This window comes from Ambystoma mexicanum, chromosome 6q (assembly GCF_040938575.1).
Source record: "Ambystoma mexicanum isolate Mex_15411 chromosome 6q, UKY_AmexF1_1, whole genome shotgun sequence".
NCBI lineage: Eukaryota > Metazoa > Chordata > Amphibia > Caudata > Ambystomatidae > Ambystoma > Ambystoma mexicanum.
In genome coordinates, this window is record NC_090937.1 from 1,403,195,351 (window position 1) to 1,403,220,311 (window position 24,961).

At 46.0% G+C, this 24,961-nt stretch overlaps 1 protein-coding gene across 4 annotated transcripts in view; it reads right to left on the reverse strand.

Moving 5' to 3' along the window:
- HTT (huntingtin) overlaps positions 1-24,961 on the reverse strand; it is a 2,905,635-nt gene that overhangs the window by 2,361,896 nt on the left and 518,778 nt on the right. For all 4 annotated transcript variants that reach the window (XM_069632055.1, XM_069632053.1, XM_069632052.1 and 1 more), the window contains one exon: positions 7,495-7,653. In XM_069632055.1, the coding sequence (XP_069488156.1) occupies positions 7,495-7,653 (159 nt within the window). The remainder of the gene's footprint in view (positions 1-7,494; positions 7,654-24,961) is intronic.

The window sequence follows — 24,961 nt, forward strand, 5'->3', positions numbered from 1 at the left end:
ATATTACTTGATATATGGAGCAAGAGGTTAACCCATGAGGATTAAAAAAAAGGACACCCAACTACCATATAACCAATTACTAAATGACAAGCCTGAATATTGACATGCATATATTCAATCAAGGTTAGGATACAAGTCATCATTTTGAAGCTAACACAGGCAGGATTATTAGATTTTTGGGTGTCCATTTAAAGTGCCAATTTTGAAACCCGCTAAAACGAGTCCCTATTCATTGCAATTGGATTTGGCCACAATATTTCTTGATGAAGCCACATTCTTAGTACATAATTCCTTCACCACAGGTATTCATAACTGCAAAGGTGGAGATGAAGTCTCCATTTATGGAGCACTTCTCTTTTCGGTTGTCATTAATACTTGGCAATGAAGGATCATTCAACTATAGCGTAAAGTGTTTGAATCACCGCCATGTTCCAAACTGTGATTTTAAAATACCTTAAGATTTCTCCTCCTAGTTTTTTGGTCAATATATCAAATCATTCAGTGTCTGAATTAGGATGATAATGCAACACATGAATACCGCAATAACTTCTGAAAATGTGTTCCGTCTTGTTTATTCAATTTCACTCTTGATTTAAATGATCCCAAAATTCTTGTAGGCAACAAAACCTTCTGTAGCCACAACATGTTTCAGTCGCCCCAGACCGCTGTCATGTGGCTTCAATGAAACCAACAATGTCACGGATCGCCACGACTGTCTAGCACCATTCATTATTTAAAATTAAATTACGACTTTTCAAAAAACTGCCACGAGCAAGGAGGAGTAAGTAGAATAATTGGTGTTTACTGAAGCCTAAGCCACACTAATTTCATTTTGAACAAAACTGGTTCCTTACTAAAAGATCAACCCAAATTGATTTCAGTGAAACAACTGGTATCCCTTATGAAAAAAACAATTTAAGATCATGGATTGTGAGTTTTATTATAACCGACTTTGTCCTCATAGTAAAGGTTTCCTGCTTAAAGTAGAATGATTGAATAACATCTGTATTTCGAAAATATGCCATTTTCATAGAAGCATCAAATATAATAAAGTAGCATATAGCAAATCACACGAACCATTCCAAAAACATAAAACTTAAACCATGACCCATGATTACGAATTTTAATACAAATTGTATAAAAGAAAGATACAATAATATTGGCATCAATTTAAGTGTAACAATTAATTAGTGTTAAAATGTTCTCGATATAAGAGTAAATGCAAAGTGCAAATCCGGCACTGCTAGTATTTGAGAGAAAGCTACATGCACCTGTCTAACACACCATCTTTTCAACATAGGTAGAAGATATTACTTCCTGAGAGAAGAATAGATGGGGCAAAACAGGAATAAATGCAACAGATCCTCAACCGTGGACCCATCACTAAAACATCTTATTCTCTCAGGACTACTCCGAGAACTAGACCCATTACCTTACAGGTTAGACCTTCGTCACATTAAGATTCCTCTACCTTTCAAACAATATCAACTAGTTATTCAGACACAAGTGTGTTTTGTGTATGAGATAAAACTATACACTGTTTTCTAGATTCCTGGTTCTCAGTCTGCCCGAATTGTTGTATAGACCTCCTAGACCATTCATTATTAATCCTATTATGTTTATTCTAAATCTCCTCAAGGCCCAGAATCCGTAGTGTGCTTTTGATTATAACTAAGCAAATCTGAATATAGCAATCATCAGAATTCAAAATGTCTTCAAATAAGAGTTTTGTCAAAGTGAGATGTGGATTCCTCCAGAGTCGTCCCCAGTAAATTAAGGGCTGTAGACCCTGTCTGTAATCTTCAATGTAATTCAGCCGCTCTACTAATTTAACAGGTAGGCCGGAAATCCCTCTTGCGCTCCGGTTATCGAACGTAGAAATTGCCTCCTTAATCTGAATGATTCCTGGGCTATAATGGCCCCAGACATCTTCACCATACAAAGCTAATAGGAGGGATTTAGATGTATAGATACGAAAAACCGCATTCCTGCAACAGACCCAGGATCGGAGTTTTAGGCACCAAAATTGGCCCTTGCCCCATTCTATATCCATAGCCAAAAGAGTTGGTGAAGAAGAATGAATGCATATTCTCTACTTTATTCTTGTGGATATATATGTTGCCAGGCCCTTACAATTCCTTCCCGTTTTGCTAGTCGTTAGTATTTCATTAAAAAACGTACATTTAGCCATTTGAATTGACGTGGTTGCCCACGTCTCCTGTCTTGCTGAAACATGCCTGGGGTTGCTTGTGTTTCTGTGCAGAGTGGACCTAGCCTAGCAATTTAGGCTGTTCAGCTACCATTGGTGGCAGTACCTGACTGATTTGCATATGGTTGGACCACTTTTACAATGGCGCAGACAGGATTAAAAAAATTGGTCTGGAAAGTTTCCCAGAGCAGTGCCAGTGGTTTAGATTTATTCAAAGCCTTCCACCCCTGACTTTTTCGTTGGCCTATGTCTCCTGGAACATTAAATGTCAAATCGATTTAAGAACACCACTAAATCTTGATCTCTGTTTATTCGCCAATCCAGCAATGTACCAGGAGACTATTCTCACACAATTCCTGAAGCCATATTTTGGCTAGGGGAATGGCGCGGTAGTGTGCACTTTACTACCATACACATTGTCCCTCTCTGGCAATGATAAAGGGAAGGCAATTGGTCAGTTCAGTATTCTCACCAAGGCAACTCGATTTAAATCCATGATTACAATGTCCTCTTTTTAACCTATACTACAGGTATTATGTAAGGGTGGTTCTCCACAGGGCCTAATGCTATATTTCAAAAAGTATATTTCACTGGTATATACCACTCATTATGTAAGTGAAAGAATTTGACTGACTTAGTAACCAACTTTTACTCCAGCTTTGGACATGTTTTGCGGATTTGACAGTTTGCAAATAAAACACTCACTCTACAACCTCTGATGTGCCCATCTGCCCCAAGGGAAGTTGGGTAAACAAGAAAAAAAAATCGAAAAGCTCTGGTGTATTTTAGAGGGGGGGGGGGGGCTGAGAAGCACCCTAAACCACCAGGGAATTTTGTAATGGAAATGGGGGGGTGGCCCTATCCCCCCCCCAGCCTAAGTGGATGGGGAGCACCTCATGCATCTCTCCCTGGGGGCTGATTTATGCCCCTAGGAAGGGGAAATTTTTTTTTGCTTTGTCGGGTGGGTGGGGGGGGGGGGGGGTTGAAGTTCAGTAGACCACCAGGGATGGCTTGAAAGGGTGGGGGGGGTGATCGGAGAGTAGTAGTGATGATTTGTTTTTGCTGGGGTGATCATAGGTAATAACTTTTTGTTTTGTTTACAGCTTTTTCAACGCGAGCAGCTGCAATGTTATGAGAGTACTGTTTTTTTATTCTACGGTTAGGGCCATTGTCAGTGGGGTGGGGTGGGGTGGGTGAGACTGGGGCTGGATTGTTGGTGGTGTGGGCCATCTGGGGAGATATTTTGGTGGGCTGGGACACAATTGCAGGGGCAGGCCACAAATTGCCCCCATTCCAGCAGAACATTGGTGTTTCCGTGGGAGCGGATTTCTCCCATGTATGTTGACCATCTGAAAGCCCAGGCCGCACCTCTGGCTATGCTACGTTACAGATGTCACCTCTGGAGAGGAATAGGGATCCTGCCGGGTCTTCCTGGGACTGCCGCTGCACTTGGGGATGGTCAACCCACATGGGAGACATTTGCCCAAGGCCAGTTCTTCAGAACTCCAGGACGGTTGGAGGTGATGTCCCTGGCCTTGGACATCCGTTTAACATGTGGGTGTACCGTCCCCCAAGCACAGCAGCAGCTCCTGGTAACCCCGGCAGGGTCTCTTTCCCTCCCCCAAGGAAAATTGCCAGCCAGAGTCGGGGGGTAATGTCCCTGGCCTTGGGCGGCTGTCTCCCATGTGAGTTGACCATCCCCAAGTGCAGCGGCAGTCCCAGGGAGACTCGGCAGGGTCCCCGTCCATTTCCTAGAGGGAAGATGCTGTAACGCAACCCAGCCAGAGCTCCCGGGTGGTAGGGGGTCATAGCCCTGGCCTTGGGCGGCTGAATCCCAGTGTGGGTTGAACGTCCAAACATTCCCAGTCCTTTCCGGGAGGGAGCAGCTGTAACGCAGGCCAGCCAGAGCTCCAGTAAAGTCAGGGGTAATGTCCCTGGCCGTGGGCACCCGTCTCTCCTGTGGGACTTTACCAGGGCTTGGGGGTAATACATTTTGGGGCGATTCGTGCAAATCAGACATCAGTAGATTTCCACGGGTATCTTCTTTTCTGAAATGCATGGGATTCCCTGTTTTCCTTGGTGGCTTCGACACCCTAGGCCCAAATCTGTAGGTTGTCTCCCCAAACCCATTGGGGGTTACCAGTTGTTTAAGCTTTTCCCTTAGCACCCAGGTAGGTGCACCCACACATGTGAGGTACCGATTTTCGTCGGGACACCTGTCGGAACGTGGGGAGGTACAGCATTTGTTTTGTTTGCGTGGTTTTCATAACGTTTCGACCCATTTGCTGCTGCCCTTTGTCACACAATCCTTTCATTTCCCAAATTTGACCTACATTTAGTCACTGCTTCAGGCACTATACACTTTTGTAACCTGCACAAGTCACCAACCCTTCAAAAGGTCTGCCTGTGCTCTTTCAAAAAATGAATGCTTGCCCTTCCTCACCACATTGGTTTCCTTTATTTACACATGCTAAGTAAGTCTGTTTAGGCCGCAAACATAACACTCCTGTGTACCATGGCACCGTTTTTGGCTTGTAGTTTTGCTTGTTTTGTGAAACATTACAAAGAATGTGTGATTTCCTAACTGGAAGAGTCGGGGGAATGTAGTGGAGCATTGTTTTTCTCAAAATTCAAATAAGTCGTTGCCTTACTGGGCCAACCATGTCCACCACAACTTTTTTTCTGTAATTTTCCATATTTTTCCCCAAGCTATGCAATATTTATCTACATAGTTGTTGCCTGACCTGCACAAATCACCCCTTCCTAAACTTAGAATTTTGTCTACTTTTCAGAAACGTATGCCTTTGTGTCCTCCCATTTAGCTTTCCTACCCTTTTCTTCCATTCCATCCATGCATGCATGTCCTATTGAAAAAAAGGGCAAAATCGCCTACCTCTCACAAAACGGTTAATAACCATATCAAAATAATTTATTTCGTTTCAACTAAACCTGTTCTTCAAAGCCAGGAAAATGGGGAATTCAGCACAGCAAACCATCTGTTCCCAGCTCTTATAAGGACAAAGCCGCTTTTTTATACATAATTTTATTGGCATTTTTTGAAGAAAAAAATAAATGTTCACCTTTTTCGGTTATTTTCTCTCACTCCCCTACAGCAGCTAGGGTGGCGTTACTACAGCCTACATGTGGGGAAAAAAGGGGCCAAATTTGGCAGAGATATCTCTTGTAACAAAAAAGTTACAAGGGATTGAATGGCGACATACCGAAATCACCAAAAAAGGCCTTGGCACTGGGAGGAAATACCCATGGTAGTTAAGGGGTTAGAAATAGCAACTTCACCAACTTGGTCATCTACCATCAAGCCTTTTTCCCTTCCAGCAAGATCTGCAAAAGAGGTTCTGGCATTATTTTTAGCTGGTATGACAAGGATTGCTCAGAGTGTAATGGAAGGCTTTATAGACTGATCATCAAAGAGGCAATTATAAATTAAGAAAAGTGAAGGCACACCTTCACCATCCTTTCCCCTCACTCTCTGGCCGGCCTCCCTTGGACCTCACCCTACCCCCACCTGCGAGGCTAAGAACCTCAGGGTCATTTTTGACTCCACCCTTCCCTTCTCCGCCCACATCTCTGAGGTCTAAAAAGTCAAATTTCCTACTGCACCTCCTCAGAGGTACTCTGCCTTACCTCACCTTCACGTAGAAAGCTCATGGTATACCAAGCTCTGGTTCTCTCTTTGTTGGACTATTTTAACAGCCTCTTTCTAAATGTACCTGCCTCAACTCTCCGCCCTCTGCAACTAATCTAGAACAGGACTGCGAGACTTGTCCTTGGGCCCTGGGATCGTATCTCTCCAGCTCTGAAATCTCTCCATTGGCTCCCAGTGGATGCAAGGATTAAATTCAAAACCCTCTGCATTGTCCACAAGGCTTTCTGGGCCTGGGTCCAAAATACCTTCAGCTATCCCTCCGCAAATACCTCCCCTCTCGAGCTCTTCGCTCCTCTAACTCAGGGTCAGTCGATTTTCTCTGTCTTCGGCTGGGGCCTCCCTCTGGAACAGCCTTCCTACCACTGTAAAACTTGAGGAGAACCATCTCCAGTTCCGGAAGCACCTAAAGACCTTCCACTTTTCTCTGCCTTCGCTCCCCCTCTCTGCTGCTGATCTGTTCTCTTGGCACCATGCACCTGCCCACCATCTGTCCTCCGGGCCATGGTACCTGCTCACCCCGCCACCCTCCCGCACTGCCTCCGGGCCACCCCTTGCGCTGGGGTCTGTATCTGTACCCATACAGCCCCCCCCCCCCTTTTCTTCCTGCACTTATCAGACCTACCCTGTCTGCTGCCTTAAACCTAGCACTTGCAAATTGCTGGCTGCACTACCACTGTTTGTTGCCTTTATTATTTATTTATTGTTATTTATCTTTTCTCCTCTGCTTCGCACTTTCCACTTCGCCCCCCTTCCATGCACTTTTCCCCTCCCCCTCTCCCATGCACTTGCGCATTCTCAATGTTACTGGGCCTAGTAAGATCGCTGTTTTGTTCTCACCTGTTCCACTCCCTTGCCTCGTCGCGTTCTGGAACACTTGTGTACGAGCGCGATAGAAATAAAATATCAATGTTAGTAAATTGTGGCCTGGTGAAAGTTCAATTCCCAAATAGTGGATAACATTGGTGAGGTTGACTGGTTTAACTAGTATTCTGAAACCTCCAACCACATTCTACAACTAGCTGCAACAATCATTTTAAAAATATCTCTTGCCCATAGTACGCGCAAGAAGGATGTTGGAAGATTACAGAGGATAGGTAGAAAATTTGAATTATACCGCGAACAGAAAAAACTCAATGGCCATATGTTATTTTCATGCACAAACATTGCCCACTAGGGAACATTATTTAGATTGCATGGAACCAAAATAACTTTTAAAATTGTATGTACTATTAATACCAGGGGATTACAACTGTACAGTGATGGTGCTAAATTATCCCCGTCATGTGATCCACCAGGCCCCTGTGCAGCTACATTGAAAGCAATTAATCAGAACCACTAGCAGACCTTTCCAGATCATCCCTCACTTATCAGTTTCTTAATTGCTAGCTTCTGACAAAAAACCTTTAGACTGCATGGACCTTTATGCCACCTTGATTTCGGACTCATCATTCTGGTCTATTGTCTTGCTCCCCCTCTTAAAAGGTCAAACAAATTATACATTATTTTGTCCAAGTACACTTAACAGAATTGCACCCAAGAATACAGTAGAGGACTATGTTTGCAGCATTATTAATTACATTTTCATTTTTCAAAAAACGGAACCACATGCATTCGTTACCTGTAGCACTTTTCACACTGGTTAGCCAGCTCTCAGCATCAAAGCGGGATTTATTGAGAATGGAGTAAATAAGAGTTCCACAAAGAATTGCTGTTGCTCCTCGGATTTGAGGGTCCCCATGGTTAATGTAATTCAATACATCTGAAATATACTGCTCCTCTGAAAATAAAAGTACAAGAACAGTGAATGTTTCACAAAAAAACTTCATTACATTCAAATAAAAAATATGCTAATAGCATTTCAAAACTAGAATCTAGCAGTGATTTAGAATAGTGAGCAATAAAACTGACCTCAAGAACAATTACCTATCTTTACATAAAAAAATGTGATAGGAATAAATCCATTAACCTTATTAATATAGTTTAAAATACATTATGTAAATATAAATTGTCGTTCACTGCATTCCCAACTCAGTGAGGTTGAATCATTACCTGGATATAGGCAACGTGCTTTCCCATCAAACCTCAAAACAGAAGGTTAGTAAATTGCCATTAGTGTGCCCTGGCTTTACCAGACAATCCTATTCGCTTACTTTCATCCCTCTCATTTGTGTAATATGTCCACATTGAGTCGTACAAGGTGGTTTGCTGTTGGTTTACTTTACATCCTTGTTTGTTTCCACTTTTTTAAATCCTGCAATGATCTGTTTTTCCTTTCCAAGATAGTGTTCACTCTGACATGCACAACTATTTTAACTGTTTCCATACAGGTGTGCTATGAAGCATTTATAGGTAAACATATTCCCTTTTGGGGATCTAAGATTGTTCCCTCCACCAAATCTCTAGATGTCAACACAAACCCAAAATTGAATCTAAGGTATGCAAACAGCCACATTGTTGACATGTTTCAAGAAGAAATCTAATTTCACCTTGTGAAGTCTAAACCTCTGATCCCCTCCCCCAACAGTACTGAACAGTAGTGCATACTATGACAACAATGGGAGTGAAAATCATCCTGACTGCTCTTCCAAGTCTTCTCTGGTCGCTATCAAGACTATTAACTATGTAACTTCCAGCCTCATTTCTGGGCCCAAAAAGGCTAAATGTGCATTTCCTAAGCCAACTATGAAGCACTATTGCTTAGTACAATCAAACTTCTAAAATAAATTGTATAACCTCCCAATTTGACTTACTAGTCTACTCAACGCCATCAAAAGGACTATCTCACTTTTTTTCTCTTCTGGGGAGTGTATCTCTATATGTTCATGACAAAAGAAATGTGATGGTTGAAATATTAGGAATTAACCACCAGTATTGCTCTGTTCCACGTTCTGCCCCATCGTTATTTAGATTGTCTGCACCACTGCAGAAAGGGCCTAGCCATATGAAAATCAGTCTTGGTACTGCCACAAATGGGAGCAGTCCAGCCCGGACTGCTAGGCCTTGTCCCCTCCACACGGCAACACAAGCATTCCCAGGTTTGTTCCGTCCTTGTTGGGCCTCATGAGTGAGGTGCAGGAGGGTTCCCTATTGCGCAGAGAGCAAGGGGCCCATGTCTGGGCATTCATTCTCTCACTTAGGGAAACAAACTAACCAATGAATTCAACTTAACCACTGGCATGGTTCTTCTAGACATGTTTTTCATCAGATAGAGTTCGCAATTTCCAGCTTTTTCTGGAGTTCTAGGCCGGTCAACTTGGAACTTGACTACACCATGGGTGCCGTGACACAGCCCGATCTACATCATCACTTGGCAACTATGGGTGGTGGGCTAACTCAGCTGCTTTAAGATCATACGGTTTGTTAGGAAAGATTTATCTTTTTGCAGCTTTGCTTTCATTGACATCAATGGAACCCAAGCCATTTGCTCTAGCTTGGACCCTGGAGGTAAGAAAATACTTTTCCTGTTTTGTTTTACTGTGGCACACATCTTACAGTGACGTTCTACAGGGGTTCGTTGTACCCTTTTTTCTCGTTCTGTAATATCATTCTTGTTACCTATTTGATGTGTCAAAGAAGGGTTGGTGGCAGCAGATTAATCTCTACCCTCTTTTGCCAGTGCACGTTTAATTTGTACCCTGAAGGCCATTTAAATACTACATATTCAAATCAGCAGGGCCATGTAGTATTCACCCTGTCCTTTGGCCAACTTGTTCTTTGCATGCACCTTCACAGGATTTTGCTTGGATTCCTGGCCAAAGTGTGGTTGTGTATGACCTGGCCAGATACGGGAGGTTGGGCCCGACTTGTCCCAATCCACATTCCAGCAAGGGGATATCTGTTGTTGTGCAGATGAGGAGGGGGCGGTGGGGTTGAGGCTGTCCATGATTGACAGGCTATACTCGTTTGAATGGTGCTGATACTCGCAATGGGTGGCAACATCCCCCAGCCAGTATTTGAAATAAGAGGAGCTCTGCAGTAGTTTCTCAGGTCAATCACTGGAGCAAAGATCCTGAACAAGGGGAGCCTGCACTATAGACAGAGGACTGCTACTGATGACAACCAGTAGTGTCAAAGCAAAGTCCTAGTGATGCCCTGCCTCTCTTTCTCAAATCCTAGAATATCCTCATTAGTGATTAGACTACTGACTGGTAGGACAAAGCAGGATGGACCCCGCTGCTCACGATGTCCACCACCAGAAGCATCTGGGTTATCAGCAGATGCTTTGTGTGATTCAGGAGGGATTTGTCGGGAGAGAGGGGTTTTTCAACCTTTCCCCTTGGCTCAACTAACTTACTTTGTTGGCCCTGGTTAGTGCTCAAGCTACCAGTGAAGTGGGACCTATTTTAATTTAAATCCCATCTAAGTTGCAGTACTACCTTCCTTTTGGAGAGTGCAGCAGGAAAGCAGTGTTTCCCCCCTTTACAGTATTATTTGTGTATTCAGTACACTTTCCAGTGCAATGCTGGCAGTGGTACCTCAACCAATATTGGATGCTCTATTGTGCTCCCTTTTTAACTGCAAATTAGCAATATTACCACAATTGTGGCTGACAATGGGCTTGCTTAACCTTGTGGATGAAGCCCTGCTGATCAGTAGGTGTTGGCCGCCTTCCTTTCTGCCAGCATCAGAAAGGGCCATCAATGGTAATGCATTCTTACAGGCTTCTTGCAAGAAGCGCAGGAAATGCAGGCGTATAAGAGGCCATATTCCTGATGCTGTCAGCAATAATGCTCGAGTCAAGGCAACTTTCAAGAGCTACAACTAATGCTGCCAACAAAAATAAGAGCTTCTGTTTTAAATTGGATCCCACAGTTGTGGCGGTCTCCTCCACATTTTCTGCTCTGTGGGTACCTGAATTCCCCATCATTCGGAACACCTTTTCCATGCCACCAGGGTCCAAAATAAGCCAGTTCTTTCCAAAAATAACGCTTTGTCGCACAAGGCCAGCGAGTATTGTACATTATCAGAAGTGGGTACTCATTGAGGCTTTTTGCCAGTTCCACCAGTGTCGCCTTGTCAAAGGATAACGCCCATTCGCCACAGAGATATAAAAACTCTTGTCGCTAGAGGACATCAAGGAAGATCCCACATGAAATACTTGCGCCTTGAAACACTTGATATAGGCGCGTTATAATTGCCATATCATATATCATATAATCCCAGTGACTACGACTCTCCATGGATTTATTTGTAAATCCTTTGGTCCTGTAAGAAACCTTCCACATGGCAAATATTATGGGCATCTTGGGGTCTCTTCCGGTAGTGGATACTGGGTGGCATAACTATATCTTTTGCATGCTTATTTTCACATCCACATCAGAAGTTCCTGAAATGCTCCAATGGAGATAGGCATTTTCAGTATAAGTGTTACCAAGGTCCTAGCTGTGGCATGAAATACCAAGAGCCACAGTGGATTAATTTCCAATCCCTACGTGGATGAATGGCTACTCAATGCCCCTTTGAAGAGAGCATTTTCAAAGGTGCGCTGATTTTCAGTAAACCAGAAAACGTGTTTCCAGAACAAAGCATTTAGTTACTCTGAACTATTTTCAACACTTCATTGGGGAAGGCTTTTCCTTTCCTGGAGTAGAATGTCACCATCAAGGAGACAGAGATTATCTACAAAAGCCATGATTCAGGCCATTTGGTTCCCAAGGGTTCTGGGTCTTATCGCCTATGGCATTCATATTGTGCACTTTGAAATAATTGGGATACTGAATGTTCACTATTAGCTGTTCAGGCAATGGGATCAGCAAGAAGATTCTCAGCACAGGGTGGTTGGTGGTTTCCATATGGCTGTTGCCAGTTCATCTTGGGAGCAAACACAGCCTTGCACCCTTCAAATAGGGTACCGACATGAAGATCTTCCAGCACCAGCAGATAGTTCTATCGTTGCCTTTACAGGGAATGGTCGTATATCACGCTTCGGAGGTAGGCTACCTCAGTCACCTTCGAGGTCTCTGCCTTGGGGAGAAATAGGTAGTCTACAGTTGATCAGGTCAAATGTGCGCCTGAATCAAAGGGAAACCGAATCTCACCTAGGTGCAGGATGAGGTACACATACACCAGTGTACGGAATGAGCCCATATTCGCGATCCCCCCTACATGTTCTCCTCCACCTATTCATTCCCTCGATTTGTCCCACCCATCACTGAAGTCTCTCTCTGATTATTACTAATAAAACGTACTGTTTTCAGAATCAATTCAGTGTGATCATAAATTTGTGACTGGGGGTGCATGTATATCGCAGAAACCACTTTACCTGTTAGTATCAGGTATCCAATTCCAGGGTTTGTTTCTCCTGACTATCATCGTAGTCCATGAGAGTTGCCGGTTGATCAGTATAGCCACATGCGTTGAACCCCACAGGTATACTTGTTTGGAAATGCGTTCACAAAGGAAGCGTGCCCCCTGCCGCAGGCCCCCCACCTGCCGAAGAGGTCTCCTGGAGGAGAACCACATCGTTCCCATTCGCAAGAAGTATTGAAACAACCCCTTGCCCGCTTAACTGCAGCAAAATGACAATTCACATCCAACTAAATGCATTTGTGCGCTATGAAGCCTATGGGCGATTTAGTGCATTAGAAGCATTAGAAATGTAATAAAATAAATAATGTAATCCCTCACTATCTTGCACATGATTCTCCCAACCTCAAGGTGTCCCCAGACATTCCCCACAATGTTCCCCCAGTTCGGTTCCCCCTTTTCTAGCAGCCTATTCACAATAGCACTCTTAGGGTCTGAAGAACAAACCATCCGCCCCTTGGAACACCCTCCAGCTTGCCACTAACAAACGCTCAGAAACGGTGGCACAAAAACAACCAACCAGAGATCTCACCAACCTTAAATCTCTCAGAGGCAACCGTAGGATTCTGAGCACAGAGGCCAAACTGCTTACTACACCAACACCATTGTGGCAGTCACTAACAGAGAGAAAGCCCTCTTTGAAATAGAAAACCCTGAGGTGCCAGCAATGCGGGAAATGTGATAGAATCAATGACCATCATTGAAAAAGAATCACAATGCGTTAGATCATGGAATCAACCTTTCTCAGCATTATCCCTCCCAGCTCCCAACATACACAATACCCATCTGAACTGAATTCTCTCCTCTTCCCTCACACTTTGTAATGGTGAACTAGTAAGACTAACATGGAGGGGGTCATCGTGATAGGCATAAACTTTTATTCAAGTGAGAAAATGAAAAGAAAACCCTAACTGGTCCTATTTCTAAGAGGGGTGTTCCTGTCTCAACCAAAATACTAATGTCGTAGTCAGGATGTCAAAAGTAAAGGTCAGAATCCTGTATCTGTCCCTCACGTTAAACTAAAAATATAAAGGCTATCTTCCTGCTCCAAAGGAATAACTCACTTTCCCTGGAAAAAGGCAGTTCTTGGTTTGAAAGTTCTCAAAGTTCAATCTCTACTGGTAGGCTTATGACACAATTCAACAATTAGTGGGGAAATGTCTCCCTTCCCCAACCAACTTTTCGCAGGCTTCTTCTGTTTCTGGGGCTCCCAGACCCTAGTTGGCAGCCCAGGTTCCCTTCTATCAGTGGGATGAAGAAGAGTAGTTTGGATGCTTCTCTGGTTGGGAGACCCGAGTTTGCCTCTACCAGGTACTTGATCTCAAACACAGACTTGGTTTACTCGCCTGCCAAGTGCTGCACTCACAGGAATCACTCACAGAGCTTTCTTCACACCCTCCGATATTTGACAGACCTGGGTAGCCTTCTCTCCAAGTACTGTCATGAAGAAGAGTAGGTAACTTATGTGGTATGTTCTTCTCTTCTAAGTGCCCCAGACTCTATTTCCTTCATAGTGTCTTGATATTTTCATTAATGTCCCATAGGGGTTATCCTCCTTTTCCCCAGTTGCCATACACTGTTGTCTTTAGGGCTTCTTGTACCCTCTGGGGACCCCCAACCATAGGCTCAGCCACGCAAATACCTTTAGGGTCTTGGCTGCAGCCCTCCAGTCGGTCAAAGGTTATCCAGTGTCTTTCTCCTGCTCACCGTCTCTTTCTGGCGTGCTGCAGTGGCTCCGCGGCTTCTGACCCTGTTCGGCTTCTCTCTCACTCTCTCTGTGCCAGAGCACGTGGTCCTGCAATGCTGCACTGATGGTATTCACCCATGCCAGCCTCGGATCTTCACGGACAGTCTGCCACGCTCTCGGTTCCTCCGGGGAGGATTTGCCTGCTACCAGGTAAATCTGGGTGGTACAGACTGCTACCAATTGGGTTTACTGCCAACACCTGTAGTCCTAAGCCTTTTGCAGTGGTCTCCAAGGGAACTGCACAGGTTTCTGCCTAACATGTACCCCAGGTGGTCGTCCTTATCGCCAGAGGGCGAGACCCTCCATCCTTATAGCCAGAGGGGGAATCCCTCCCTATGAACTCCTCCTGCATTAAACCACCCCCCAGGGGGGATACTGGGTAGCAGATGCACCTCCTTCACCTCATGGGAAAGGGCTCCCCCGTAGGGAGAAGCGACAGCACCTGGTGAAACATCACAGTGGATACAATCTGCCGGCATTTATATGCATTTGATATATATTTAAAGTAGGCATTATCTGGGGGGTTCAATTGGGTAACATCCACATCTTTTTGTTACTGCTGCCCTTAGCCTATAAAATTGCAAATTTCCATGGCAGTAACTTTGTGCTCCCGCTTCCACGTCTGCAATGACAAAAACTGACCCTCGGGGAATAAGCCACCAATCGTGAAGCAGCCCATTTTCTCACAGAGCTGTCTAATTTCTCTGTCCCAGGTAGTTGGGAGCCCAGGGAATCTCCATAGCAGAGCTGCTTTGTAATAGGGGGGGGGGGGGGGGACTCTCACCTCCAATCTTTAGCATTCTGCGCCATACAGTGAGTGTACCAGATCGAAGGGGCAGTCTTCTTTGTACTCCCCTTCACTCCTCCCCCATCAATGTTCGCAAGTTGGCCATGTCTGCAGCTGGGCGTTCTAGTTTGACATGTTGTGGAAATGTGTCCAACCTAAACCGGCAAACAGCGCTTGTGCCGCAACCCAGTACCAATTAAAAAGCGGTCCCGCCATTCCCGGCCAGTAGTATGGTCGTGCCATATCCACCCATTTTTTACGTACAGTTCCAGAGTGCCACATGAACTGTGTCATGAAGCTGTGAACCCTGTCAAGGAATGCCTTACTAGGCCATATGGATACATTAGCAAATGTGTACATCAGTTTGGTCAGGATTGATATCTTGGCAACAGTCATTCTGCCCAGTGTGAGAAGCTCATGGTGGCAACAAGACAGACAAGTGATCAGAGTTCAAGGGTGTTTATTGAATAATGAGTGGTGTATGCAGGTTGGAAAAATGCCTATTCTAAACTTAAACATAAGATGGGAGCAAGCGTCGACCATCAAATGAAAATAAGGCAGTCCTAGCGGCGTTGTATGAAAGGGTATATACTAAGAAACCTATTGCCAAACCTCACAACTAATACAAAAAGAGTGTGGCATAGTTCTCAAGAAAAGAAAGAAGCGTTCTCCAAAAATATGTCAGGATGAGGTAGCCTGGGCCTTCCTTCCCCACGTTTTAAGTACGGGGTAAGATGGAAGCTTGGAGAACAGTACTGTCTCAGGCTTCTCCAGAACGAAACGACAGTTTCAATGGCAGTTCTCAGGACCGTCAATTGCCAAGTCTTATTTCCTTTGAAAGTTTCTTGCCTTCGGGGCCTGATTTGTACAAATAACAAAAACAAAGGTTCCTTTAACCAAATGAAAGTTTGTTAGGGTGATAATAATCCACCCCTCTGGGTTCCCCGCTTCTGGGAGCCGACCCTTCTCAACTGGAATTCACAGTCCATATAGGGTGATATTTGCACCCCCTAGGTGCCCCTCTTCTGGGTCCTGATCCTTCTCAATTGTAATCCACAGTTCAGATAGGGTGATAGTTTCACCCCCGGGTCCCACTTTTGTGGGCGCAGACCCTTCACGTCCTATTCCTCAATTTATGTCAGTTCTTTTCTTACTTGAAGTTTGGAAGATGGCTTCACCCCTGGATCTCCCCCTTCTAGGCTTGGACCCCTCTTGACTGCTAGTACTTGATAGCTTCATCTCTGGCATCCCTCCTTCGGGTTCACTCTTGCAGTCTCTTAACTTTTGATTTAATTTTTCTCAATCTTGGGGTGTCTACTTTTCACCCTTGGATCCCCTCTGCCGGGCTCCGACCCCCCTTGATTGTTAGTCTTCCTTCACCAGATTTACTGTGGCTCTCAATCAGGGTGATTCACTGCCGCGCTTCACTTTCAATGTTATCTTTTTACACAATTCAATGTTTTCGGGATTCACTTCCCTTTCTTTCACAGTGCTTGTAGATCAAAGTCTTGATTGTACAGGGATGTTGCTTGACCCTCTATATGACCACTTTGACATATTTCACTGGCCCTCCCATGGCCTTCAGGTAATTGTAGTTTCGTTTAGATGGGGATCGACCAGTCTCTTGAGTTTAGCACCCACCTGGTGCCGGTTTTCCTTTGTAGCTGGTCTCCCCTTTACACTTCTTTCATAGTTTATCAAATTTGGTTAATAAACTTTGCACTTTGCGATTCTCACTCATCACAGTCTGGCTCTTATCCGTTCTCCCCTCGACTCACCTCGCCGGCTGTGATGAAAAGCGTGGCCTTTGGCTTCTCTGGAGTAAAGGCCAGTACCACGGGCACGGGAGCTTCCCTCTCTCCGGCTTATTTACGTAAGCTTGCCCCATTTACCAGCAACATCTGCTGCAAGACAATGGTGCTATTGTTCGCAGTCTTAAGCTTTCTTCCACAAAGGTTCCCCAGGTCTGGGACAAAAAGGACAAGGCCACTTCTCACCACGCCACCCTCTCGATTCCTGCTGCCTTTCTCCTTATGTTGAACTGATGCTCCTGCTTAGCCGTCTCGTCGTGCTTTCTGCCGTGCTCAACTTGCTGGTTTTGTGCTTTCTTACTCCACCTTTTATCACTGCGGGGAAAGGAAAGGTCTGTCAGGTGTGTGTGATTTTTGGTTAACTGCCTGACTTTGCCTGACCCTCGAGTGGGGACATGTCACGTAAACAGGTTGCATATTAGTCCGTTGTCTATTGTGTGGTGCAAAGGTTTTCAGGTCACAAGGGGCGGGGGGGGTTTGAATGTCCTACGTGAGAGGATGGGGGAAAAGGCATCAAAGTAAGGGGGATACAGCGTCTCACCTGTTGGCGTCCCACTCTCACTGCTCAATGACCCTCCCCCACCAAGCCAGATCTCCCTCACTGGTCAAACCCCAGGAACTGGCTTCGATAGCGATGGCCGTGTCCTGGCCACCTGGATAAAGGATCCTTGAGGTTTAGACAGGACACCTTCAGGTGTCTCACACCAGCCACCAAAAGTGGAATGTATTTCCACGTGTTTAGTTTCCCATCCACCTGATGCTCCTGCTCGAGATGATTCCGGCTAGTAGCAATTCCCTAATCCCAGAGATTATGACTCCCAAGTATTTCATCTATTCAGGTGACAATTTCAAAGGGGCATTGGGGTTGTACTGTGGTGTCCAGCAAGAAAAACATCTCAGATTTGGTATAGTTTATTTTAAAGCCCAAGTATTCCCCAAAGTGTGCCATGTCATCAATGATACGATCTAAACTTATCGGTGGACCTCTGAAAAACAGTAATACATTGTCTGCGTATAATTATATTATTTCCGGTGGACCGGTAATCCGAATACCCCTTTTCCTGTGCTATGCTCTGATTAAGTCTCTATTGCGATTGCAACAAGGATGTGGGAGAGAGGGCAACGCTAACGGGTGCCACAACAAAAATTAGGTTTCTGATAACATACCATTAACTAACACCCTGGCCAGCGTGTGTGCATATAGCACCTTTATATAGTGTACCAGTTGCTCTCTAACACCACATCTTGATCCTGTGGTGAATAAAAAGTCCCACAATACCATATCGAGGGTCTTTTGGTCATCAAGTGCGACAGCAGACACTCAGGGTGCCATTTGTGACATCACATTAAATAATCGTATATCAGGTGTTGTGGATCTACCTGGCACAAACCCCATCTGATGTTGATGGATCACGTGGGCACGAGAGGTAAAAGTATGTTCGCTATGATTCTGGTGTATATTTTGGTGTCTACGTTGATGATATAATGGTCTATAAGAACCACACTCCTCACTAGTTTTTGCCTGGTTTAAGTAACACCACTATAGTCGCTTCCCTCAGTGTGTGGTAATTGACTACACTGGATAGTTTTCCCATACTCTGAGGAGGTACAGAGCCAGGACAGTTGCAAATTCCTAATAAAATTCCACGCCTAGGCCATCAGGCCCGGGTGCTTTGTTTCCGGGTAGCTCATTTATAATTTTCATAATTTCTTCCCCTGTAAACAGAGTGTTAATGCTGAGTGTTAATGCTGTATCTCTTCACCCTCGAGTTTGTGAGATAGGTATACTATCCAGCAGGTTGTAAATATCTGTGTCGCTCTTAGATGCCGGCTTAGTGTAAAGATTCTTATAAAACACTTTAAATGTAGCATATATGTCCTGCATTCGCAACAAAGCTCTCACAGTTCTGCTCTGAACTCCACATCACCCAGCCTCCCAAGCCACTCTCACTCGCCAACAGCATTGTGTCTCCACAGAAGGAACCTCTCCGGCTGCAGCAGGCCCCACAGAAAAGCCTGAGAGGCCTCCTGTCACTGTGAACCCAGGGCTTTGTCTGAAGTGCACGCTTCCCCAGAGCTCTACCAGCTCAGCGATGCATTCTCCGATTTTGTTTTTATTAAAGTTAAAACTTTCACAATTCAAATTAAACAGTATAAAACAGTAAAGAAATGATATACAATCAATAACTTCAGTCCTTACAAATATTAGCTATGATTTTTGAATAATGTTAAAACAAAAACAAGTACATTGTCATAGTCTTTATTCAAAGAAGAGACACGAGATCACATAACTATGCCTTAGGACATATTGTTCCTGTTTATTTGCAGGCATAAACAAGTTAATGTAAGCTATTACAGTACTTCACAGAGCACCCTAAAGATCTCTTCTAGGAATCCATATAAAGCTATTATTGATTAAACAGTTTGATCCCACATCAGATGAGCCCAGACCAATTCTCCCAGGCCACCGGTTGCAACTGCTACAACCGATTTGAAATATTGATTTCAGATGTTAGTTACTTTAGAATAAGAAAACAACAAGTGTTTCAAAGTTTCCAGAGTGGAAGAACTTCCACATAAACTGCAATGTAGGTGTTGCCTCTCTTCGGATTTCCAGCTTCTTATGTGTTCTAGAGTTGGTAACTGATTTAAGCGAAAGCGCAAATATAGGCTGCATACTTTGTTACAGGGAAAGAAATGAACAAGTTACTTACCAACTGGTAACGTTCTTTCGATTGGATGTTCCTCAGACATATTCTACAACTTTGACATGTAATGTCCCCAGCCGAGTACTTCGGTGACTTTTTCGGCATAGGGCGTCCTCGTCGATGGCGTCGTGTCTATGTCCCTCGAAGGCCTCATTCGAGGGCGTCGTCACCGGATGTTATAAATAGGTCGCACGGCGTCTGTAACCTCACTATGTTTTTTCCTCCATAACGTGTGACATGCACATATCCAATACCTGCTTGACTGCACGTAGCCTTGCGGAAACGTAAGCTGCAATCGCATAGGAAATTCTCCAGAGGGGCAGGCTGGGGGGCAATGTGGAATACGTTGGAGGAACATCCAATCGAAAGAACGTTACCAGTTGGTAAGTAACTTGTTCTTCAAATGGATTGTGTCCTCCAAAGTATTCCACATCTTTGACAGACTCCCAGAGTAGTACCAGAAAATGGAGGAGGGAAAAGAATTTAAAGTACCCAATCAGATGGCAGAATAAAGCACCACCTTACTAAATGCCATATCTTGACCATGGATAGTATCCAGGGAGTAATGTTTAACAAAGGTGTCAATAGAAGCCCATGTGGCTGAATCACGAATATTCCTAATAGGAACTGCTGCAAGGCTGTGGAAGTAGCCACGCCCCTAGTGGAATGAGCTTGCAACCCTTCAGGAGGGTCCTTACCCGCCAAACGGCGGTAACATTCAGTAATGGTGAGGATAATCCACCTGGACAAGACCTGTTTTGTAACAGCCTGGCCCAATCGGTGACCAGCATACCCCACCAAGAGTTGATCGTCCACTCTGACCCTGGACATCCTAGAAATATAAAAGCTCAGAGCTCTCCTAGGGTCCAACCTATGGAGTTGCTCCTCTTCCTCACCAGGATGAGGAGGAGGATAGAAAGAAGGAAGAATCACTTTCTGGCTCAAATTAAATTCAGACACTACCTTAGGTAGAAAGGAAGGACGTACCATCAGTGCAACCCTATCCTTGTGGAACACAGTAAAGAGAGGCTTAGATGAAAGTGCCTGCAATTCACTCACTCTGCAAGCGGAAGTAACCGCAACCAAGAACACTGTCTTGAAGGACAATCTCAAAAGGACAAGAGTGCAATGGTTCAAATGGAGCACCCATGTGGAATTTCAAAACCAAATTCAGATCCCAAACCGGCACCTGGAAAGGGGAAGGCGGGAACACATTAGTGAGCCCTTTAGGAAATTGGAAAATCAAAGGAATATTAAAGTAAGAACATTCTTCAGACAAGCGCTTGAAGATACAGCGCCCCAAGGTAACCCTTAATGGTACCCACCTGAAGGCCCCCATAGGCCACAGAAAGCAAGAAAGAAAGAACCATGGGAATGGAACACTGAAAAGGATCAAAATATTGTGCTCTGCACCAGTCGCAAAACTTACGGCAATGGTACAGGGATTTCGTTGCTGGTCGAAAGCAACACCTCCATCACGTCATCCGGGAGGTCCCAATCCTTATACCTTAACCTTTCAGATACCAAGCGTGAAGGTTGAGAGTCCCGACCTCTGGATGGAGAACCTAACCTCTGGATGGAGAACCTGACCCGACACGACCCCCCCATCCCTCCCACCCCGTCGCACGCGAGAGCAGATCCTCTCGTTAGGGAAGAAGAGCATGGAGGGCAGAGTGACATTTCTAGAAGGTCCGGGTACCACGCTCTCCTGGCCCAATACGGAGCAATAAGGATCATGTGGGATCCGAACCTCCGTAACCTCCTTAACACTTGAGGAATGACGGGGACTGGAGGAAACGCCTACAGCAGTGGGAATGACCAATCCACTACAAATGCGTCTCCTAAGGCTCCTCTCGGAGGAAATTCCCTTGAGCAGAATCTCTCGCACTTCCGGTTGGCACCGGTGGCGAAGAGATCCACTTGTGGGATTCCCCTAAGGGCGAAGATCTCCAGAAGGACTTCCTGAGCCAACTCCCACTCGCGAGAGATCATGCTCTGCCTGTTCAGTTTGTCGCCGCATTGTCCTCTCCAGCCAGATGAACTGCCGAGAGCGAAATTCCCTGCTGGATTGCCCAGAACCAGAGCTGCATTGCCTCTCTGCACAACGGGAGTGACCCTCCCCTCCCCTTTTTTTGTTGAGGTAATGCATGGCCACTGTGTTGTCCGTCATGATCAGGACACTCTTCCCCCGCACAGACGGCAGAAAAGCCTTCAGGGTCAGCCTGATGGCCCTCAGCTCTAACAGGTTGATGTGGAGTTTGGACTCAGACGGAGACTAACGTTCCGCTGGCGTTCAAGTCTTCGGCATGAGCTCCCTATCCTGTGAGGGAAGCGTCCGTCACTACAGTCACCTCTGGCCATGGTTGCCAAAACTGCTCCCACTTCATCTGGTTTCCCTCGTTGGCCCACTACAGAAGATCCTGGGAGACCGAGATTGGAATCTGAACGGGATCCGACATCTTGCCAGAGAACTGCGACCACTGCATCTTGAGGAGCCATTGCAGGGATGTCATCCTCAGCCTGGCTTCTGGCATCAGAAAAATGCAGGATGCCATGAGGCCGAGCAACCTTAAGAATTCGAAAGCCGGGACACTCTGGGCATGTTGAAACTTGTCCACCATCTGCACAATGTGATGAGTCCTTGCCTTTGGAGGCGAGCACTTCCCTAAGGACGTGTTCAACACAGCCACAATGTACTGGAGCTGTTGGGAAGGTGTCCGATGCGACTTCTTGAAAATGAGGGCGAAGCCAAGCCTGTGGAGGCAGCGGCAGATGAGACTGAGGTGATCCAATGCTTGCTCGGGAGAATGTGCACGGATCAGCAAGTCATCGAGGTAGGGGTAGACGTGAATCCCCCCTCGCCTGAGATACGATGCCGCCACCACCACCATGAGCTTGGTGAAGACCCTCGGGCGGAGGTCAATCCAAAAGACAGGACCCGAAACTGAAAGTGCGAGTCGCCAGCCGCAAACCTCAGGTACTTTCTGTGCTTGGGATGAATGGGCACATGAAAGTAAGTATCCTGTAGGTACAGGGACATCAACCAATCCTGAAGTTGAAGGGCCTGGAGGACTTGAGAAAGAGTGACCATCTTGAACTTGTCCTTCCTGAGAAGTTTGTTCAACCAATGCAAATCCAGGCTGGGTCTCAATCCCCTGTCTTTCTTTGCAATAAAAAAAAAAATAAGGGGAATACCATTCCTTGTGCCTCTCCACTACAGGCACCTGTTCCATAGCGCCTTTCTCTAGCAACGTCAAGATTTCCTGCACAAGAAACGGATCTGAAAGCTTCAAAGAGAGATTCCCCAGTGGTCTTTTGTGAGGCCGCTTTAGGAAGGGAAGGCAGTAGCCTTGGGCGATTGTATCCAGAACCAACGCATCCGAAGTAATGGCTTGCCATTCCTCGAGATGCTGAGATAGCCTGCCACCAACCGGCGAACCATGGGACATGGCCTCATGACTGTTTTGGAGCAGCTGTGGCAGCGCCTGAAGGCAAAGAGGCAGCTGCCTGAGTGGCTTTGGCACCCATATTTCCCCGACCACCACAGGTACTTTTACACCGACCCCTTTGACTGGCAGTGCCTCTCATTCTACCAAAGGAGGAGTAGTAACAAAAAGAGCCTTCCCTCCACTGCTGTCCCCTAGGACGAAAAGGCAGAGATTGATGCACTGCTGCGCTTCAAGATTTTACTGCAGCTTTTGAGGTCTGCAACCTCTCAAGGCTCTCGTCAGCCTTGCTGCCAAACAAATGCGCGCCACCAAGAGCATGTTCAACAGACGGGCTTGCACATACGGAGCAAAACCTGCGTATAACCGTGCTCACAACCATGGACCGGCTAACACTGTTGGCCATGTCCAAACCCGACTGAAGGGATTCACACATGGCATCCTTGCCATCTTGCACGAGAGCAGGGAACCCATCCCTTTCTTCCCCCTCGGTAATATGCTCAGCCGGAGGAGAAACACAGCTCCACAGAGTGTGTGAAGATCTTGCCAAGGCACAAATGGAGTTGGCTGATTTTTACGCCATACTCCCCGCAGAAAACACCTTGCATGCCCAACCGTCTAAGTGTTTGTTGTCCCTATCAGGAGGGATTGTAGGGTACGCCGCCTGCCTCGAGGTGGCCATAGCGGCCTGAACAACCAAATGCTCAGGAGTGGGGTGAGTGGAAAGATAGCTGGGGTTTCTACAGGAAGGGCGGTATTTTTTAGTTAACAGTTTGTTAACTGCCGGAAGAGATTCCGGGGTCTGCCAAGCAGCCACCACCCTTTTCTGCAAGGTCAAATGAAAAGGTAACACCGGGTCGGAGGACGGACCTTGATCCAGAATATCCGTCAAGTCATTCTGAACAAAAGAGTTGACCAACCAAGATATTCCGTGACTCTAGCCATCAGTCTCCTGTAGAACGACTCAGCATGAGCGCCAGGCTCAGGCCTGCCAAATTTCACCTCAGGAGAAGTGTCATCATGAAGAGATTGCCTTAACTCTTCCAATTGACTATCCCCTGAAAAGACAGGAGCAACATCAGACTCAACAGGGTCAAAATATATATCTGACCTCTCATCCTCCTCATAGATGTCATCCAGAGGGAGGGAAAAGTCCTGTCTCGGAACAAGCGAGGGCCTGGAGTCCAGAACAGGCCTGACAGACTTGGAAGTAGCCTTCCTTGGAGAATCCACAGTAGTAGGGATCTCCATCAGAACATTTTAGCCAAAAGGCCCTGAAGGCGTCGAGGACGCTGAAGGCTTCGGCGTCGACTGCTTCGGCGTCCATAACGGCGCAGACAGCGCTGAGGGCTGGTGCGAAGGCAAAGCTTCGATGTCAGTATCCGATGGACACAGCGCAGATGCCGACCTCAAGCCCTTAGCAGGTTTCTGCAGTCTCGCTGGGGACGAGGACCGAGACCTGGAAGCACGTCTCTTGCAACCATCCTGAGCCTTGTCCGAACAGGACCTCAAAGGAGTCGCGTCGAGAACCCGAGCCCGAAGGCATGCAAGCCACAGATCGAGACCTTTCCTGACTGGCTTCATCAGAAGGAACTGTGCCCTGCGATTAAAAAATCACCATGTTCTGCGTCCTGAAGGCAGCCCATTCCTCCGGAGTCGAGGACTTTGTTGGACAAGCCACTGTCCTCGTGGCACCATCATCCGAGGAGGACGGGGAAAGCGACCAGTGACTGCGCTTCCCCAAATACCGAGACGAGGAGGACGAATGGCAGGAACCACTCCGGGACAGAGATCCTCGGGACTCCTTCTGACGCGGAGAGTCGCCCTTCGAATCGTCGGTGGACATACCCTTGGACTTAGATTTACGGGACTTACTGGGTCTAGAACCACTACCTACCTGAAGCTTTCCCTTACGCTCCCGGAAGGCCATAGCAGTCAGCGACTTTCATTTGGAACAGTCATCGGTGTCGTGACTCTCACCCAAACACCACAAACAAATGCGATGCGGGTCTGTATTCGACATTTTCGACTTGCAGTCCCGGTAAGTCTTGAAGCCAGACGGCGGAGTCGGAGTGGTCGAAGAAGAAGAAATATTCACGAGGAATATACAAGGCACGCCGAGTCTCTGAAGCAAACACGTTTGCGGAAATAACAGAACTGAGGCAACAGGCGCTGTGCAACCTATTTATAACATCCGGTGACGTCGCCCTCGGCGGAGGCCTTCGAGGGACATCGACCGGACGCCATCGACGCAGGACACCCTCTGCCAAAAATGTTTAA